Raw genomic sequence first — 20,612 nt, 5'->3', positions numbered from 1 at the left:
GTTTCCCAAACTGTCCTGGGTGCCTTGAGGGGTGCATGTTTGTTTTTCTTTCCTAGCACTACAGAGCTAATTAAAATGAACTCATTTAAAATTGGATTATTTGAACCTGCTGTATAGTGCTTGGCCAAGAAACTAAATGTAGGACTGAGTTTGTGAAACACAATTAGTGACAGGTCTATGTGAGTGTCACACCCACACTGCCCTGACCCACCTAGATAAGACAAATACCTAGGGTGAGAATGCTGTTCATTGACTACAGCTCAGCGTTCGGCACCATTGTCCCTGTAAGCTCGTCACCAAGCTTAGGACCCTGAGACTGTACACCTCCCTCTGCAACTGGATCGTGGACTTCCTGACGGACCGAACCCAGGTGGTGAGGGTAGGCATCATCACCTCCACCACGCTGACCCTCAACACCGGGGGGCCCACAGAGGCTTGTGCTTCGTCCCCTCCTGTACTCCTTGTTCACCCACGACCGTGGCCATGCACGACTCTAACCCCAAGTTTGCTGATGACACAACGGGGGTAAGTCTGATCACTGGTGACAATGAGGTGGCCTACAAGGAGGAGGTCAGAGACCTGGCAGTGTGGCGCCGGAACAACAACTGTCACTAAGACCAAGGACCTGATCGTGGACTACGGGACACTGAGGGGGATGAGCACGCTCCCATCCACATCGCAGGGACTGCAGTGGAGCGGGTCAGGAGCTTCAAGTTCATCAGTGTCCAAAACACTTAAGAACTTAAAATGGTCCGCGCACAGTTGCGAAGAAGGCACATCAGCGCCTCTTGCCCCTCAAGTTGAGACGGTTTGTCATGGACACTCAAATCCTCAAAGTTCTACAGCTGTAACACTGAGAGCATCTTGACTGGCTGCATCACTGCTTGGTATGCCAATAGCACCGCCCTCGATTGCATGACGCTACAGAGGGTGGTGCGGACAGCCTAGTACATCACTGGGGCTGAGCTCCCTGCCACCCAGGACCTCTATATCAGGCGGTGTGAAAGGAAGGCACGGAAAATTGTTAAAGACTCCAACCACCCAAGCCAGAGAATATTTGTTCTCTCTGCTGCCACACGGCAAGCGGTACCAGTACATCAAGTCTGACACCAACAGGCTCCTGAACAGCTTCTATTCCCATGCCATAAGATTTCTAACAAAATGGCTACACGGACTGAGTTGACCTTTTTGTATTTTATTCTTATTTTTTGCACTCTCTCTATGCACACTACTGCACACACACTCACTCTATCATTTGCTCACAAACACACAAACACACATGCACATACATTTATACTGACTCTACACACCCCCACTCACATCATCATATACCCTGCTGCTACTCTGTTTATCATATATCCTGACGCCAAGTCACCTTACCCCTATATATATCTAGCTCTATATGGCCAATGTCTCTACACATTTGTAAATATGGCACTGGAACTGAACCTGCATATATTGTAGTATGCTTGTTTTATCGTGTTCTTTTAATATCTCGTGTTTTGATTTGACCTTATTTTTAGTATTACATAGTTCTTGATAACTGCATTGTTGTGGTTTGAGCTTGCAATAAAGGCATTTCACTTTGTTTGTGCATGTGATGTTGAATTGTGAAACTTATGGGCGAGTTCTAATATGCCACAGGGCAAACTGTACTAAAATGCCAAAGGTGGCAGATTGCGCCTTTACGCGCTCCACTCAACATGTGTATCCTTTCTGCGGTGACCAGGACGCTCCGACTCACAGTTCACCGCCGCCAGACACTGTCAGTGGACGGCTTTGTGTCTGGTGGTCGGAGGTTCAAATCCGGAGCCAGCAAACACGTAGGACAAAATTGGCTGACAACGATAGAAACAACTCCGGGGAAGTACAAAACAATAGACGATCTACGTGGACCTAGTTTGGCCACGACGGTGTATTGGCTGTTCGTGAAGGGATATGCAGATAAGAGCCATGCGATGCAGGTAAAATGAATCCCACAGTGCCTCGCTTAATTCCTTCTGTATGGCTAACTGTCTACGTGTAGTGAGTGCACGTTATCGAGCTAATTAAGGAATATCGAAGTCATTTTTAACGATGTAGACAAATAAGTTAAATTCGATTTTCCATCACAATTATAATGAATGTGAATTTTAAGAATATTTCGCAAGAGAAAAGTTAAGTCCCTTATTAAACTATCCAGATCATTTTCCATCAATGAATGTCGATGTAACTTGTTTTGACGATAGCTATGATTAAACAAATGTAAAGGGTTGCGCTGATCGAATCTGGTATCAGGTTAAGTATGACACTGAGTCACCGATTTTATGCTATGTATTTTTTATTAGCTTAGTAATATTTTCGTATATATGGGCTCTCTTTCTCACCTCGCATGGCAAATAGAGAACTGACTTGTTCCTGACAAAGATATTCAAATATATTCTGATTGACAGAAGTAGTTCCTGCTTCCGAGCCGGCCTGTCAGAGTAGAGACTGGGCGGTCAGTCGTTGAAGTTGAGTAGAATATACAGTTATCAGGCACCTGGTTCCTGTTATCTAAAAAAAATACCGTTTGTTCTCGCAACACTACGTTCTGAATGTGCCCCTCCAACTCATTGCACAGTTCCCGTCTTCATGTTATTCTGTATTTTTCCATCATGAGAAAGGGCCATGGCCCTGAAACTGTTAACAATGTCTCAAGTCAGCTATGTTGCATAACACATATACCCACACAAGCCAACAGCAAATAATATTCCATCACATATGATATGGTAAGGGCTATAGTGTATAACACAGAACCTCACACAAAGCCCGAGGTGTGGTGTATATACCACAAAACGCAGAGGTGCCTTATTGCAATTATAAACTGGTTACCAAGGTAATTAGAACATTAATATACACTGCTCAAAAAAATAAAGGGAACACTTAAACAACAGAATGTAACTCCAAGTCAATCACACTTCTGTGAAATCAAACTGTCCACTTAGGAAGCAACACTGATTGACAATAAATTTCACATGCTGTTGTACAAATGGAATAGAATGGAATGCGAGCTGTGGCAAGAAGCTTTACTGTGTCTGTCAGCGTAGTGTCCAGAGCATGGAGGCGCTACCAGGAGACAGGGCAGTACATCAGGAGACGCAGAGGAGGCCGTAGGAGGGCAACAACCCAGCAGCAGGACTGCTACCTCTGCCTTTGTGCAAGGAGGAGCAGAAAAAGTATTTAATAAGAATATTTCATTCATTCAGATCTAGGATGTGTTATTTTAGTGTTCCCTTTATTTTTTTGAGCAATGTATATTTTGGGGTCATTCCCGTGGTACATGGACTGACATTATTTTGTGGTAGATGTAAAGACTACAAACTGTTATAAATGGCCTATTTGCGAGATTTACTTATTTCAATAGGCATAGGCTACTGACTAAAATCTGGGTTTATAATTGCAATTCAATTTTGACATGGTTTGCTGAGCAGCATGCAGGTAGCCTATAGTCCCCTGATAGGCCAACATCTAATTTCAGGGAAAAGTCCACAATGAAAATGTTTAGAATGATACATTTGCAATAGATCTGTGACCATGATCACAATTGATAACTGCAGCACTCTCAACCGGTGCTCTCTTTTTCAGTCTCACAGTCTCTACCAATTGAATGAATGTATACTATTGTTACACAAAAATATGGTATAAGAATACCCTGTACTCATCAAGAAACAGCACCAACACCAGTACCTGCTTTCCCTTACCTATTGAAATCAAGAAGAAGACAAGAATAATGATGACATAGACTAGTTTACTGCTGTGCTGTGTCACATGTACTGTATCTATATCAAGAAAGACTAGGGTAGGCCAATTTATTTTGTAGATATGCTTAATTGCAATAAAAGATCAAGGTGGTTCTGGAGGTATTCTCAGGGTGATTATTGGGTTGTATAAACACGAGTGCCCCCCCCCCCCCCCCCCCCCACAATGCTGGCCTTCAAATTAGTTTCTAAAGTCAGGCAAGACTGCCTCTGACAGGCTTGAGCCTGCTGCCTGAGGTTCAGAGAAACAACCCTTCTCTAACTGTGTAGCCTACTAGAAACCAGTTCTTTCAAAAGGGCATAATGCTGTCTTGAACTTACATAGTTGCGTCTAATATAACCGTTACAAATGATCAGTCGTTTTGAGAAATAGGGCTCACATGCGAGCTGTCACTTCGCATAAGAAACCTTCTCTATTTGAAAAATATCCTTTTCTATAATTCTCATTTGCACTTATGAATTTACCATGTTAAATATAACTGTACTTATTTATTTGTTAAACGTTAGCTCACCGAATGAAGGGTTTTCAAGCCTTGTACAACTTTTTTTTACCCCGTCACAAACCATGGGATCAACCCGAAAGCATAATTGGCAGCAGGGCGATCCAATCATAACATTTGGAATTGAGTAGTACTGTGAAAGCCAGTATATATGGTGGTTAAATCACTTCACATCCATCAAATTTATCATAGCATATTATTGAGGAGGTCAAATTGGCTCTGATATTTGTGAGATCATGACCCCCCCCCCCAAGTTATGCACCTGGCTTCATGGTTGATTTGACTAATTAGGTTAATAAGTAGTTTATATACACTGAACAAAACATTAGGAGGACCTTCCTAATATTGAGTCCACCACCTTCTTCCCTCAAAACAGCCTCAATTTGTTTGGGAATAGACTATAAGGTGTCAAAAGCATTCTACGAGGATGCTGGCCCATATTGACTCCAATGCTTCCCACAGTTGGGTCAAGTTGGTGTACATTTCCAGAATCAAAGATCTTCTCTTTTCCCCCAACCCAGGTTGAACACAAGAAACTGTACGGGCCCATCTGGCGCTCGCGGTTCGGCCCATTTGATGTGGTGAACGTGGCGTCTCCAGAGCTTATATCCCAGGTGATCCGTCAGGAGGGCCGCTACCCAGTCCGGACAGAGCTGCCACACTGGAAGGAGTACCGCGATATGAGGGGACAGGCCTATGGACTCCATGTGGTGTGAGTGGCCGATGAACCAAATCAAGGACTATTCCTAGATTGGGTGTAGGAATGGGAATGGATAATACTTACACCCACTGTTCCCTCAAAAAATGTTGGGGCACTGAGGACATTTTAGTTCTTGTGAGCGGAAACTTTCATGTGAGAATTTTGTGCAACTTCCACCGCACGTTTACAGTAAACCCTGCGGCTGTACCATTACAGTTGTAGACAGTAGCCAATAGGCTATTGTGGCTATTTGCGCGTAATGTAGGTCTACTGTACCAATAAAACCAATGGAACAAATCCCATAACATTTTCACGTGGAAATAGCTTTTGATTTCTGTGAGATAGCTTACAGTAGTGTCGTGTCTTTACTATCATTAACTGAAGACTGATAGTTTTTATCAAATATTCTCTGTAATTAGTTACTATGCGATCAACTGAATAATCACGTACAGTGCCTTGCGAAAGTATTCGGCCCCCTTGAACTTTGCGACCTTTTGCCACATTTCAGGCTTCAAACATAAAGATATAAAACTGTATTTTTTTGTGAAGAATCAACAACAAGTGGGACACAATCATGAAGTGGAACGACATTTATTGGATATTTAAAACTTTTTTAACAAATCAAAAACTGAAAATTTGGGCGTGCAAAATTATTCAGCCCCCTTAAGTTAATACTTTGTAGCGCCACCTTTTGCTGCGATTACAGCTGTAAGTCGCTTGGGGTATGTCTCTTATCAGTTTTGCACATCGAGAGACTGAAATTTTTTCCCATTCCTCCTTGCAAAACAGCTCGAGCTCAGTGAGGTTGGATGGAGAGCATTTGTGAACAGCAGTTTTCAGTTCTTTCCACAGATTCTCGATTGGATTCAAGTCTGGACTTTGACTTGGCCATTCTAACACCTGGATATGTTTATTTTTGAACCATTCCATTGTAGATTTTGCTTTATGTTTTGGATCATTGTCTTGTTGGAAGACAAATCTCCGTCCCAGTCTCAGGTCTTTTGCAGACTCCATCAGGTTTTCTTCCAGAATGATCCTGTATTTGGCTCCATCCATCTTCCCATCAATTTTAACCATCTTCCCTGTCCCTCCTGAAGAAAAGCAGGCCCAAACCATGATGCTGCCACCACCATGTTTGACAGTGGGTATGGTGTGTTCAGGGTGATGAGCTGTGTTGCTTTTACGCCAAACATAACGTTTTGCATTGTTGCCAAAAAGTTCCATTTTGGTTTCATCTGACCAGAGCACCTTCTTCCACATGTTTGGTGTGTCTCCCAGGTGGCTTGTGGCAAACTTTAAACAACACTTTTTATGGATATCTTTAAGAAATGGCTTTCTTCTTGCCACTCTTCCATAAAGGCCAGATTTGTGCAATATACGACTGATTGTTGTCCTATGGACAGAGTCTCCCACCTCAGCTGTAGATCTCTGCAATTCATCCAGAGTGATCATGGGCCTCTTGGCTGCATCTCTGATAAGTCTTCTCCTTGTATGAGCTGAAAGTTTAGAGGGACGGCCAGGTCTTGGTAGATTTGCAGTGGTCTGATACTCCTTCCATTTCAATATTATCGCTTGCGCAGTGCTCCTTGGGATGTTTAAAGCTTGGGAAATCATTTTGTATCCAAATCCGGCTTTAAACTTCTTCACAACAGTATCTCAGGCCTGCCTGGCGTGTTCCTTGTTCTTCATGATGCTCTCTGCGCTTTTAACGGACCTCTGAGACTATCACAGTGCAGGTGCATTTATACGGAGACTTGATTACACACAGGTGGATTGGATTTATCATCATTAGTCATTTAGGTCAACATTGGATCATTCAGAGATCCTCACTGAACTTCTGGAGAGAGTTTGCTGCACTGAAAGTAAAGGGGCTGAATAATTTTGCACGCCCAATTTTTCAGTTTTTGATTTGTTAAAAAAGTTTGAAATATCCAATAAAATCCAATAAAACCACTTCATGATTGTGTCCCACTTGTTGTTGATTCTTCACAAAAAAATACAGTTTTATATCTTTATGTTTGAAGCCTGAAATGTGGCAAAAGGTCGCAAAGTTCAAGGGGGCCAAATACTTTCGCAATGCACTGTAATTCATTAACTATGAAATCGGGGCACCAAGGAAAAATATTCAGATTACAAAGTTATCATGTCCTAAAATAACTTTTCAGATATTTTATCTGATCAATTAGTCTTCGTCGTAAATTGTTGGTTATCTGCACGAACCCAGTCTTCACTATGAGTCATCCATACATCAATTGTCTTAAATCATTGATTTATTACTAACTAAGTAATTCACAGAAATGAACCGGCATGGCGGCTTGTTAGACAAAGGGGAAATGGGGGGGGGGGGGTCGACTAAGACATCACTACAGAGTTAATTATAACCATTAAAATGCTAATCCTTTACACATGAACGCTCACTCATTCGGGAACAATTGCAATCAATATATATATTTACTCTCAGTGTGTCGTCTTGATCGCTGGTGAAAAGTCTTTCTTGATCGCTGGTGAAAAATCTTTCTTTTGTAGAATTGTCCGTCTCTCTCCCTCTCTCTCTCTGTCTTGGTTAGAGGGGATAGTTCAAAGTGACATTCGTTTTAGAATGGATGATCATTTCTCAAAGTTGGGTTTTATTCAGAATGGCAGAAGAGGGCTGTCCCAGGATGTCTGACCCTAACTGGGCTCAGGGGCGGTCCTCTGATTTAGTTCAAATCAAAAGGGAATTGTATTTGTCTTCATTAAACAGTCCACAATCATATTACACCATTATACAAACAGTATCATCCTCACTCATTCATCTTATACAACAATTAGATGTAAACCCCATATCTGAGGCTATTATATAAACAGCGTTATGGTAATGTGGCCACACCGTCTCTCTTGAGCTTCCCAAGTTGTGCCAAACGCACCAGTTCGTAGCTGGATTCTTCTCCGATCTTTTACACTTTCTCTGGAACATGAATTTTGTTCGTACCTCAAGTTCGGTGAGGTGGAAGGATTTCCTTTGTCCTCTGTGAAAGTTTACCCTCTCTCTAATACTGTGTGTCCATGAGGTCTTCTCAGGAATTTACGACCTCTGACCACAGCAGTCTGGTTGTAGAAGCAGAGAGCGGGGGATGGTGCTCGCTGTACTCAAAGAGGGCAACATCATGACAGTAGCCTATATGTGGTGTTCAATGCAGGCCTATATTGCATTAGATTTTTAATAGCGGTTTTACATTATGAAACGCTTGATATTAATAATGTTTTACTTGGTCTGTAACACCATGGGCCAAATAGTTGACTGTAAATTGTATTGTATGATGCAAGAAACCACTTTACAAAATAAAATGTATTATTATTACCATACAGAGAATTAGACAAGGAAGGATATTCAAGCATGTCTCAAAATACAACACTGCCCCTTTAATTAAGATGTAAGCTTTTTACCTGATTAGCTTTTCAAAGAGAGTACTCACCCCCCTTGGCATTTGTCCTATTTTGTTGCCTTACAACCTGGAATTAAAATATATTTTTTTTGGGGGGGGGGTTGTATCATTTGATTTACACAACCACCACTTTGAAGATGCAAAATATTTTTTGTGAAACAAACAAGAAATAAGACAAAAGAAACTGAACTTGAGCATCATAACTATTCACCCCCCCCACTCCAAGTCAATACTTTGTAGAGCCACATTTTGCAGCAATTACAGCTGCAAGTCTCTTGGGATGTCTCTATAAGCTTGGTACATCTAGCCACTGGGATTTTTGCCCATTCTTCAAGGCAAAACTACTCCAGCTCCTTCAAGTTGGATGGGGTCCTGTTGGTGTACAGCAAACTTTAAGTCATACCACAGATTCTCAATTGGATTGAGATCTGGACTTTGACTAGGCCATTCCAAGACGTTTAAATGTTTCCCCTTAAACCACTCAAGTGTTGCTTTTGCAGTATGCTTAGTGTCATTGTGCTGCTGGAAGGTGAACCTCTGTCCCAGTCTCAAATATCTGAAACGTTTCAAAAGACAAACAGGTTTCCCTCAAGAAATTCCTTGTATTAACGCCATCCATCATTCCTTAAATTCTGACCAGTTTCCCAGTCCCTGCCGATGAAAAACATCCCCACAGCATGATGCTGCCACCACAATGCTTTACTGGTGTTCTCCGGGGGGGATAGTATTCTCAGGGTGATGAGAGGTGTTGGATTTATGCCGGATATAGCGTTTTCCTTGATGGCCAAAAAGCTAAATTCTTGTCTCATCTGACCAGAGTACCTTCTTCCATATGTTTTGAGAGTCTCCCACATGCCTTTCGGGGAACATCAAACATGTTTGCTTATTTTTTTCTTTCAGCAATGGCTCTTTCTGGCCACTCCTCCGTAAAGCCCAGCTCTGTGGAGTATACGGCTTAAAGTGGTCCTATGGACAGATACTCCAATCTCTGCCGTGGAGCGCTGCAGCTCCTTCGGGGTTATCCTTAGTCTCTTTGTTGCCTCTTTGATTAATGCCCTCCTTGCATGGTCCGTGAGTTTTGGTGGGCGGCCCTCTCTTGGCAGGTTTGTTGTGGTGCCATATAATTTCCATTGTTTAAATAATGGATTTAAATGGTTCTCCGTGGGCTCCTTGGTCTTCATGGTGCCGCTGGCTTGGTGGTGTTGTAGACTCTGGGGCCTTTCAGAACACATGTGTGTGCACATACTGAGATCATGTGACACTTAGATTGCACACAGGTGGACTTTATTTCATGAATTATGTGTCTTCTGAAGGTAATTGGTGCACCAGATTTTATTTAGGGGCTTCATAGCAAAGGGTTGTAATGCAAAGAAAATAGGAAAAACGCCAAGGGGGTGAATACTTTTGCAAGGCACTGTATATTTAAGCAGTAAGGCACCTCGGGGTTGTGGTGTATGGCCAATATACCACAGCTAAGGGATGATCTTATGCACGACACAACATGGAGTGGCCTGTCAGAAAAATCAGCATTCAGGGCTCGAACCACCCAGTTCATAATTTTGATACGATCACAGAAAGAAAAAAAACGTTAATCTATATAGTGCAAACTAATGCGGAGAACTCAAGAAAGTTAGGTCTCTGCATGGCATTTCTTCAGCGCGCCAGTCCTGGAGGAGGTGCGCAGCATAGAGGGAACATTGCTTACACCCTATGCTTCAAAGATACACTATGACTGTTATTGGTAATAAATCACTGCCTTGGGTAAAAGCAATGTTGGTCTGGTTTGAGGAAACCATGGTCCTATAGGTAAACTTGTTCCAGTAGTTCCTCCAACTCAACATTATCCATCTAACCTACAGGTAACTGCCAAAATAAAGGAAACACCAACATAGCGTCTTACATGGGGCATTGGGCCGCCGCTAGTCGCCAGAAAAACTTGAATGTGCCTTCGCATAGATTCTACAAGTGTCTGGAACTCTATTGGAGGGACCTAACACCATTATTCCATGAGAATGTAATCATTTTGTTGATGGTGGTGGAAAGAGCTGTCTCAGACACCACTCTATAATCTTCCATAAGTGTTCAATTGGGTTGAGATCTAGTGATTGACACACACACTTTAAACCCCCTTCGCTTCATTGAGAATTTCAATTTTAAAAGTCACTGAGATCACTTCTTCTAGCCACGGTAGCCAAAATAATAGGCAAATGGGCATTTTTAGACATGACCCGAAGCTTGGTGGGATGTTCCCCTGCTTAATTAACTCAGGAACCACACCTGTGTGAAAGCAGCTGCTTTCAATATACTTTGTATCCCTCGTTACTGAAGTCTTCTCTTTATTTTGGCCGTGACCTGTAGATATACCTCCACCCCTTTATTCTGAATATCTACTGTAGATTCACTGTCTGTCTCCTCCTCTCCTACAGTACAGGCCTACAGTGGTACCGTATCCGTAGTGTCCTGAATCCAAAGATGCTGAAGCTAGCGGAGGTGTCTGCGTACGCGCCTGTCATCCACCAGGTGGTAGGGGACCTGCTCCAGCGTATTGAGAGGCTCCGCCTCCGCAGTCAGGACCACACCACCGTACCAGACCTCACCGCAGAGCTCTACAAGTTTGGCTTTGAAGGTGTGATACATTTACATTACATTTAAGTCATTTGGCAGACGCTCTTATCCAGAGCGACTTACAAATTGGTGAATTCACCTTATGACATCCAGTGGAACAGCCACTTTACAATAGTGCATCTAAATCATTTAAGGGGGGGGGGTGAGAAGGATCACTTTATCCTATCCTAGGTATTCCTTAAAGAGGTGGGGTTTCAGGTGTCTCCGGAAGGTGGTGATTGACTCCGCTGTCCTGGCGTTGTGAGGGAGTTTGTTCCACCATTGGGGGGCCAGAGCAGCGAACAGTTTTGACTGGGCTGAGCGGGAACTGTACTTCCTCAGTGGTAGGGAGGCGAGCAGGACAGAGGTGGATGAACGCAGTGCCCTTGTTTGGGTGTAGGGCCTGATCAGAGCCTGGAGGTACTGCGGTGCCGTTCCCCTCACAGCTCCGTAGGCAAGCGCCATGGTCTTGTAGCGGATGCGAGCTTCAACTGGAAGCCAGTGGAGAGAGCGGAGAAGCGGGGTGACGTGAGAGAACTTGGGAAGGTTGAACACCAGATGGGCTGCGGCGTTCTGGATGAGTTGTAGGGGTTTAATGGCACAGGCAGGGAGCCCAGCCAACAGCGAGTTGCAGTAATCCAGGCGGGAGATGACAAGTGCCTGGATACCATTGGTTCATTCAGTATTTTTTTATGCCCCTTCAGAAACACACACACACACAGTGGGGTTGGAAGCCAGGGTCTGCCACAGTGCCCATAGAGCATCTTAGGTGCCTTGCTCAGGGGCACAATGGCAGGAGATGGCATCTCGGATACCTAGAATCCCACCAGCTCTGTGTCGTCCTCATTGCTCACTGTGTTCTCTCCGTCCCTGCAGGGATCTCTTCCATCCTGTTTGAGACGCGGCTGGGTTGTCTGCAGGAGGAGATCCCTAAGGACACGCTGAAGTTCATCGCTGCAGCCAACGACATGCTAACCCTGTCTGAGACCGTCCTCTTCCTCCCACTCTGGACACGCAACGTCTTGCCCTTCTGGAAACGATTTGTCCAAGCCTGGGACGACCTGGTGAATGTAGGTATGTTTGCAAATAATGTCAGGGGCTCCTTCCATTGAGCGACAAGCGGACTTAAATGTGTAGGTGGAAAGTAGACATGGTAGGTTCGACCTCCACCATGCAAGCATATGGTTGTTTCTATTGCCCTGTCAATTGCACGTCAGCCTCTAAGCACCGTTGAGAAGTGTCGGAAATCGCAGACCGATGTGGGAACCTTGTTCATGTGGGAGGCAACCCGTCTGCCTAGGGAGAGTAACTGTTGAGCTATGTTCACTATTGAGACTCATTTTGTGTGTGTTTGTGTGCGTCCCCTGCATGAATGTGTGTGTTCAATGTATTTCTACATAAACCCTCAGCTCAGGGTCTGATTGACCATAAGTTGGCGCAGATGGATGCCCAGGTGCTTGCTGGGAAGAAGTTGGACGGGATGTATCTCACCTACCTGCTGTCCTGTGATAAACTGACCCTGGGAGAGGTGTACATCAGCATCACAGAGCTGTTGCTGGGCGGAGTGGACACGGTGAGAGGAGAGGGTCATGGGAGGTCATACAGAGAGGAGGGTGGTGCCATACACAACAGCAGGTTCACGTTCAGTAGGGTACACCGTAAACAAACCTTTTGAAACAGAAAATGAACATGTGAATTTCTCATTGGCAAAATGCTATAATTTCCTCTATATTTCAGTGTTTTCTTCTGTTTTGTGACTACTGGACAAGTCCGAGGGAATTGGTGGAGGTGTATTTTAGCTTTAAGATTACATGATTCTGCCCAAGCCATAAATACTGAGACCATTTCCTTTAGTTTATTGTTGACATATATTTGCAGTGTAACTTTTTTTTTTTTTTTTGTGGGTACAAAATGTAGTCGTACACAAACGCATGTAACCACAGACAAACACACAGTAACCATACAAACACAGCAGGACCTGCCTGACTGCATTCCCTGATGCAGTCTGGGCTTGTCTTTGTCAAGAGCCACTTGCTGCTATCTGGGATCTGTTGCGGAGTAAAACGCAAGCCTCGAGCTCTATTTATTCCACCTTCTATGTAACGTCATCAAGATAAATGTGTTTTGCTCACTGGAAATCAGTGTTTTCACTTTTATTCAATGACTAGATGTCACTTGAATGGATCTAATGTTCCAAAGTCATTTCCTCAGCTGCTTTAATGATGAATTGATGTCAATGAATGTTGATGATCACTTGATAACTTGTCTCTGATACAGCCTCCACCACTCCCTCAACTTTTAATTAATATTATTTTTTTAAACATCAGCATTTTAATAGTCCAAGTCAAATTTCCCCGCAGGGACAATAAAGTATACTGAACAAAAATCTAAACTCAACAATTTAAAAGATTTTACTGAGTTACAGTTCATTTAAGGAAATTCGTAAATGTATTAATTAGGCCCTAATCTATGGATTTCACATGACTGGGAACACAGATATGCATCTGTTGGTCACAGATACCTTAAAAGAAAAAGTAGGGCCTGCTGAGTGGCACAGCGGTCTAAGGCACTGCAGTGCTTGAGGCGTCACTACAGATCCAGGTACGATCCCGGGTTGTGTCGCAGCCGGCCGCGACTGGGAAACCAATGAGGCAACTCATAATTGTCCCAGCGTCATCCGGGTTAGGGGAGGGCGCATGTACTCTGACACGGTCGCCAGTTGTACGGTGTTTCCTCCGACACATTGGTGCGGCTGGTTTACGGGTTAAGCGAGCAGTGTGTCAAGAATCAGTGCGGCTTGGCAGGGTCGTTTTTCGGAGGTCGCGTGGCTCTCGACCTTCACCTCACCCGAGTCCATATGGGAGTTGCAGCGATGGGACAAGACTGCAACTACCAATTGGGGTAAAAATGATAATAAAATTAGAGAAACGTTGGGGCATGTATCAGAAAACCAGTCAGTATCTGGTGTGACCACCATTTGCCTCATGCAACGCGACATCTCTTTCACATAGAGTCGATCAGGCTATTGGTTGTGGCATCTTACTCCTATTCAATGGCTGTGCAAATTTGCTGGATATGGGCGGAACTGGAACACGCTTTCATACACGTCGATCCAGATGATCCCAAACATGCTCAAGTGGGTAACATGTCTGGTGAGTATGCAAGCCATGGAAGAACTGGGACATTTTCAGCTCCCGGGAATTGTGTACAGATCCTTGCGATATGGGGCAGTGCATTATCATGCTGAAACATGAGGTGATGGCAGCGGATGAATGGCACGACAATGGGCCTCAGGATCTCGTCACGGTATCTCTGTGATTTCAAATTGCCATTGCTAAAATGCAATTGTGTTCGTTGTCCGTAGCTTATGCCTGCCTATACCATAACCCCACCGCCACCATGGGGCACTCTGTTTACAATGTCGAAATTATCAAACCGCTCGCCCACACGATGCCATACACGTGGTCTGCGTTTTGGAGGCCGGTTGAACATACTGCCAAATTCTCTAAAACAACATTGGAGGTGGCTTATGGTAGAGTAATGAACATTCAATTCTCTGGCTACAGCTCTGGTGGACATTCCTGAAATCAGCATACCAATTGCACGCTCCTTCAAAATTTGAGACATCTGACATTTTAGAAAAGGTGCACCTGTGTAATGGTCATGCTTTTTAATCGGCTTCTTTTTGTTGTGAATTTTACCCCCTTGTCTCCCCAATTTCGTAGTATCCAATCCCTAGTTACAATTGTTAGTAGTTACAACTCCCGTATGGGCTCGGGAGAGGCGAAGGTCGAAAGCCATGCATCCTCCGAAACACAACCCAACCAAGCCGCACTGCTTCTTATCACAGCGTGCATCCAACATGGAAGCCAGCCGCACCAATGTGTCAGAGGAAACACTGTGCACCTGGCGACCTGGTTAGCGTGCAGGAGTCGCTAGTGCGCGATGAGACAAGGATATCCCTACCGGCCAAGCCCTCCCTAACCCGGACGACGCTAGGCCAATTGTGTGTCGCCCCATGGTGGGCTCGAACCCAGAGTCTCTGGTGGCACAGCCTTAGACCACTGCGCCACCCGGGAGGCCTTTAATCGGCTTCTTGATGTGCCACACTTGTCAGGTGTATGGAGTATCTCGGCAAAGCAGAAATGCTCACTAACAATTGTGCACAACATTTGAGAGAAATAAGCTTTTTGTGAGTGGACAATTTCTGGGATCTTTTATTTCAGGTCATGAAACATGAAACCAACCCTTTACATGTTGTGTTTTTTTTCTATTTTTGTTCCGTATATATCATATCACTTCACCCTAAGTAAACCCCTCTTTCTTTCTATCGTCCTTCTCCTTTCGCCTCAGACGTCCAACACCTTGTCGTGGGCATTGTACCAGTTGGCCCGCGACGCCGCGTCTCAGGACAGGCTGTACCGTGAGATCGTGTCCGTCTGTCCGGGAAGACAGCAGCCCAGATCAGAGGACCTGAGCAGGATGCCCTACCTGAAGGCTGTCATCAAGGAGACTCTGAGGTGAACACACACACACGCACGTAGGCACGGGTGCATGTACACGTGCTTTTTGGACAGTGTATATAAGGGGGGGAGGGGGGGCAGTGTCCTTATATAACCTGAACGGTGTGTGTGTGCAAATGTTACCTGTGGTTGAGTGTGTCAAGAGAATTTAGTTCTCGTGTTCATTAACCAATATAGTTCACAAGCCGTCTCACATTGTCTGCCACCTGTTAAACAATAACACAAGCCCAAGGTCTCTCCCCTCCCTGGATGGGGACAGAATGTCCTGTAAGGAACACAGTATTCCAGCCGGTCTGACGATAGCTCCATTAGTTTCTCACAAGGAACAGAAAGTCTTTGTTCTAATTCAGAACTAAAACCACACACATTATATTCAGTGTTATTGATTATAATAAGATTCATACATTCATACAGTGACCATAGTATTCTGTTTAGTTATAGTTCTACATTAAATGTATACATCCTTTAGTCATTATTCATAAAAATCCCATAACAAGTGTGTGTAAGTATGTGTCAAAAAGAGAGTTAAGGTAGCTACAGTCGAAGTCGGAAGTTTACATACAAATATGTTGTTAACAAACTATCGTTTTGGCAAGTCAGTTTGGACATCTACTTTGTGAATGACACAAGTCATTTTTCCAACAATTGTTTACAGACAGATTATTTCACTTGTCATTCACTGTATCACAATTCCAGTGGGTCAGAAGTTGACATACACTAAGTTGACTGTGCCTTTAAACAGCTTGGAAAATTCCAGAAAATTATGTCATGGCTTTAGAAGCTTCTGATAGGATAATTGACATCATTTGAGTCAATTGGAGGTGTACCTGTGGATGTATTTCCAGACCTACCTTCAAACTCCGTGCCTTTTCGCTTGACATCATGGAAAATCTAAAGAAATCAGCCAAGACCTCAGGAAAAAAATGTAGACCTCCACAAGTCTGGAAATTTCTCCCAAGGATGAACCAAAACACCTGAAGGTACCACGTTCATCTGTACAAACAATAGTACGCAAGTATAAACAGCATGGGACCACGCAGACGTCATACCGCTCAGGAAGGAGACACGTTCTGTCTCCTAGAGATGAACGTACTTTGGTGCGAAAAGTGCATATCAATCCCAGAACAACAGCAAAGGAGCATGTGAAGATGCTGGCGGAAACAGGTACAAAAGTATCTTTATCCACAGTAAAATTAGTCCTATATCGACATAACCTGAAAGGCCACTCAGCAAGGAAAAAGCCACTGCTCCAAAACCTCCATAAAAAAGCCAGACTACGGTTTGCAACTGCACATGGGGACAAAGATCGTACTTTTTGGAGAAATGTCTTCTGGTCTGATAAAACAAAAATAGAACTGTTTGGCCATAATGACCATTGTTATGTTTGGAGGAAAAAGGGGGAGGCTTGCAAGCAGAAGAACACCATCCCACCCGTGAAGCTCAGAGTTGGCAGCATCATGTTGTGGGGGTGCTTCACAAAATAGATGGCTTCATGAGGGAGGAAAAGTATGTGGACTGACATCAGTCAGGAAATTAAAGCTTGGTCGCAAATGGGTCTTCCAAATGGATAATGACCCCAAGCATACTTCCAAAGTTGTGGCAAAATGGCTTAAGGACAACAAAGTCAAGGTATTGGAGTGACCATCACAAAGCCCTGACCTCAATCCTATAGAAAATGTGTGGGCAGAACTGAAAAAGCATGTGCGAGCAAAGATGCCTACAAACCTGACTCAGTTACACCAGCTCTGTCAGGAGGAATGGGCCAAAATTCACCCAACTTATTGTGGGAAGCTTGTGGAAGGCTACCCAAAACATTTTACCCAAGTTAAACAATTTAAAGGCAATGCTACCAAATACTAATTGAGTGTATGTAAACTTCTGACCACTGGGAATGTGATGAAAGACACAGAATTTTTACTCTGATTAAATGTCAGGAATTGTAAAAAACTGAGTTTAAATGTATTTGGCTAAGGTGTATGTAAACTTCCGACTTCAACTGTATATGGTTAACTATTAACTAGAAGCTGTTCAGGTGCCTTCTGCTCCCAGACTAAGTGTTCCGGTACCGCTTGCTGTGTGGTAGCAGAGAGAACAGTTGACGATTTGGGTGGCTGGAGTCTTTGACAATTTTTAGGGCCTTCCTCTGACACCAGCTCGTATGGAAATCCTGAATGACAGGCTTATAGAAAGAAATTGGCCCCTTCCACCTCTTCCTATATGGTCATAGCCATTTCTCCCGTGTGTCCTTAATTGTCTAATGATTCAAATGCTCAATAACAGCATCTAGGTCAGAATCACAACCTGCCATTGCCAACTCTCTCTGGTGTTTAGGTGTATTAAAACTTTACTAAATACCAATGCTAAGTACCTTAGTACCTTACTGAACATTCCTAGCCACACAAAGGTTTATTTAAGGCAGTCCTACAGAGGCTCACATGATGCTGAAGCTGTTCTCTCTGCAGGATGTACCCTGTAGTTCCAGGGAATGGCCGTCTAACCGTAGACAATGACGTTGTTCTGGACAATTACTGGTTCCCAAAGAAGGTAGGGGCAGGCGATGTCGAGAGAATGATAAACACCCCTCTCTTTCACCTTTGTCAATACTTAAGATTTTTTTTTTAAATCCCCCGAAGGATGTGATGTAATTTCCATGAAATTCTGTCACTCTCTTTACTTCCTACATATCTACTTCTTCCTTTTCCCCTCTCCCAGACCCAGTTCCATCTGTGTCACTATGCTGCCAGTCATGACGAGGGGGAGTTTGTGGATGCAGAGAGTTTCAGGCCTGAGCGTTGGCTGCGAGGGGACCCAGAGTCGTACCAACACCACCCCTACAGCTCTATACCCTTCGGGATGGGCGTGAGAGCCTGTGTGGGCAAGAGAGTGGCAGAGCTAGAGATGTACTTTGCCCTCTCCAGGGTGAATAAGAGAAGTATTTCATTGACATTTTCAAGGAAGTATTGAGTAATGAAAAGCCATCAGTACCAAAATGATGTTACCAGACAGTTGAAGGTGATTGTTGTTGGATGATTTTGTCCATCTGTGGTGATTGGCTAATGGTAAGTCCCCAGAAACAATCGGAGAGAGTGTGGGAACTTAAGTGTGCAACACTTACTACAGGGGTGACGAACCCCATTTTTATGAGCTGCGCAATATTCTGCTTTTACTACCCCAGTTGGCAAAATTTGGCATGGGATATTATAAAATACTTAATTTTATGGTTGTAAACTGATTCTCTGGCGAGAGAGACAGACAACCTGGTGGCCCATTAACACTAAACCCTTGACCTTGAACTCTTGTCGCCCCACTACAGCTGATACAGCATTATGAGATCCAGCCAGAGGATGGGGCCCCGACCACAGAGCCCAAGACTAGAACACTGCTCATCCCGTCCAAACCCATCAACCTGCGCTTCCTACCCCGAGCCTGAGGAGGGTGCCAGGGAGTTATAGAAAGGGATTGACAGGAGGGTCTGGTGTTGTGCTGTGGTAACCTCCAGTCCCCTAGATCCCCTTAAACATAGCCACAGGAAGTGTGGGTGGGGGCGATGCTGAAAAATAAAGTTTGCTCGTGCTACAGATGGCTATCGGTCCGCTAATACAGGACTATTAAAGGCCCAGTATTATACTTTTGTGAAATATTTTCTAAATATATATCGATTTTTTTAATGCTGATTTTTCAGGGGGTGCAGTAGCACCCTCAGCACCCCTATTTCCTGTGGCTATGCCCTCAAATCAAATCTGATTCATATCAGGCATATCAGAGGTGGGGCGGCAGGGTAGCCTAGTGGTTAGAGCGTTGGACTAGTAACCGACAGGTATCCCCGTGCTGGTATCCCCATCTGTTATTCTGCCCCTGAACAGGCAGTTAACCCACTGTTCCTAGGCCGTCATTGAAAATAAGAATTTGTTCTTAACTATAAAAAAAAGTTTAAAAAAAGAGGTGTATGACTGGGACCTTTACTACGACACCAATACTTACTGCCCCTTAATAAATGCACATTGGTGTTGAGGAGAAATGTATCACTGTGTGTGTGTGTGTGTGTGTGTGTGTGAAGGGCATTATAATATCATTAGATGCTAATACACTTTGAATATTTGTCTAGGGTATTGGCCATCCACCTTTTACTGCATTAAAAGTCTCTATGAAATGTGAATTTATGTGCCCACATTGTTTTCCTATGTCCTATGTCAGGACCCGGTTTCGAACCTGGGTCTCCGGAGTGAGAAACAGTCACTTAACCAACTGAGCCACGAATAGACAGCAGAACCCAGAAGATGAGGCAGACACAGCAGTACTTAAGACGGTGTATTTAATAAAGAAAAAATCCTAAAATACAAAAAAATGGCAAATCCAAAAGGTGGTAGGAAAAACACAAAAAGACCTCAAAAGAAACTCACCAAAAATAAACAAAAACAAAAAACAGAATACCACAAGAACGTCACCCGGAATCGACAAGAGCACACAGAACACTAGGGCAGGGTGCTAACATACAAACACAGAGCACAGAACTGAGGGAAACAAAGGGTTTAAATACAATCAGGGGAAACGAGACACAGGTGCAAATAATGGGGATCAAGGGAAAAACATAGGGACAAAAAGCACAATGGGGACATCTACTGACCAAAACCCGGAACAACCCTGGCCAAATCCTGACAGAATCCCCCCCCTAGGAACGGCTCCTGACGTTCCTACCAGCTCTCAGGGTGGAGGACCCTGAACTGACGAATGAGGTCAGGGTCCAGGATGTCTTTGGCAGGAACCCAGGAGCGCTCCTCAGGACCGTAGCCTTCCCAGTCCACCAGATACTGCCAGGACCGCTGCACCCGGCGGGAATCCAGTATCCGGTGGACGGTATAAGCCGGCTGGCCTCCAATGACACGAGGCGGAGGGGGAGGTCTGTCTGCCGGGACAAGGGGAAAAAACAACAGGTTTTAACAATGACACATGAAATGTGGGATTAATCTTAAGGGATCTGGGTAAGTGTAGGCGATAAGAAACTGGGTTAACTCTCCTGGCAACCTTGAAGGGACCGATGTATTTTGGGACAGCTTGCGAGACTCCACCCGTAGAGGTAAGTC

At 44.1% G+C, this 20,612-nt stretch overlaps 1 protein-coding gene across 2 annotated transcripts; it reads left to right on the top strand.

Moving 5' to 3' along the window:
- The first annotated feature begins 1,646 nt into the window (after window positions 1-1,646).
- On the top strand, window positions 1,647-19,687 carry LOC135543527 (sterol 26-hydroxylase, mitochondrial-like). Of its 2 annotated transcripts, XM_064970865.1 has the most exons (9): window positions 1,647-1,964; window positions 4,801-4,991; window positions 10,831-11,030; window positions 11,885-12,082; window positions 12,418-12,581; window positions 15,362-15,528; window positions 17,994-18,075; window positions 18,244-18,450; window positions 18,845-19,687. In XM_064970865.1, exons 1-9 carry the CDS (start codon window positions 1,704-1,706, stop codon window positions 18,959-18,961), a joined length of 1,587 nt encoding a protein of 528 aa, XP_064826937.1. In that variant the 5' UTR covers window positions 1,647-1,703; the 3' UTR covers window positions 18,962-19,687. The 2 variants fall into 2 exon arrangements, with proteins under 2 accessions (XP_064826937.1, XP_064826938.1); XM_064970866.1 differs by lacking the exon at window positions 11,885-12,082.
- The last annotated feature ends 925 nt before the right edge of the window (window positions 19,688-20,612 follow it).

The sequence above is a fragment of the Oncorhynchus masou genome, chromosome 7 (assembly GCF_036934945.1).
Source record: "Oncorhynchus masou masou isolate Uvic2021 chromosome 7, UVic_Omas_1.1, whole genome shotgun sequence".
NCBI lineage: Eukaryota > Metazoa > Chordata > Actinopteri > Salmoniformes > Salmonidae > Oncorhynchus > Oncorhynchus masou.
This window is presented reverse-complemented; position numbering and strand designations above follow the sequence as displayed.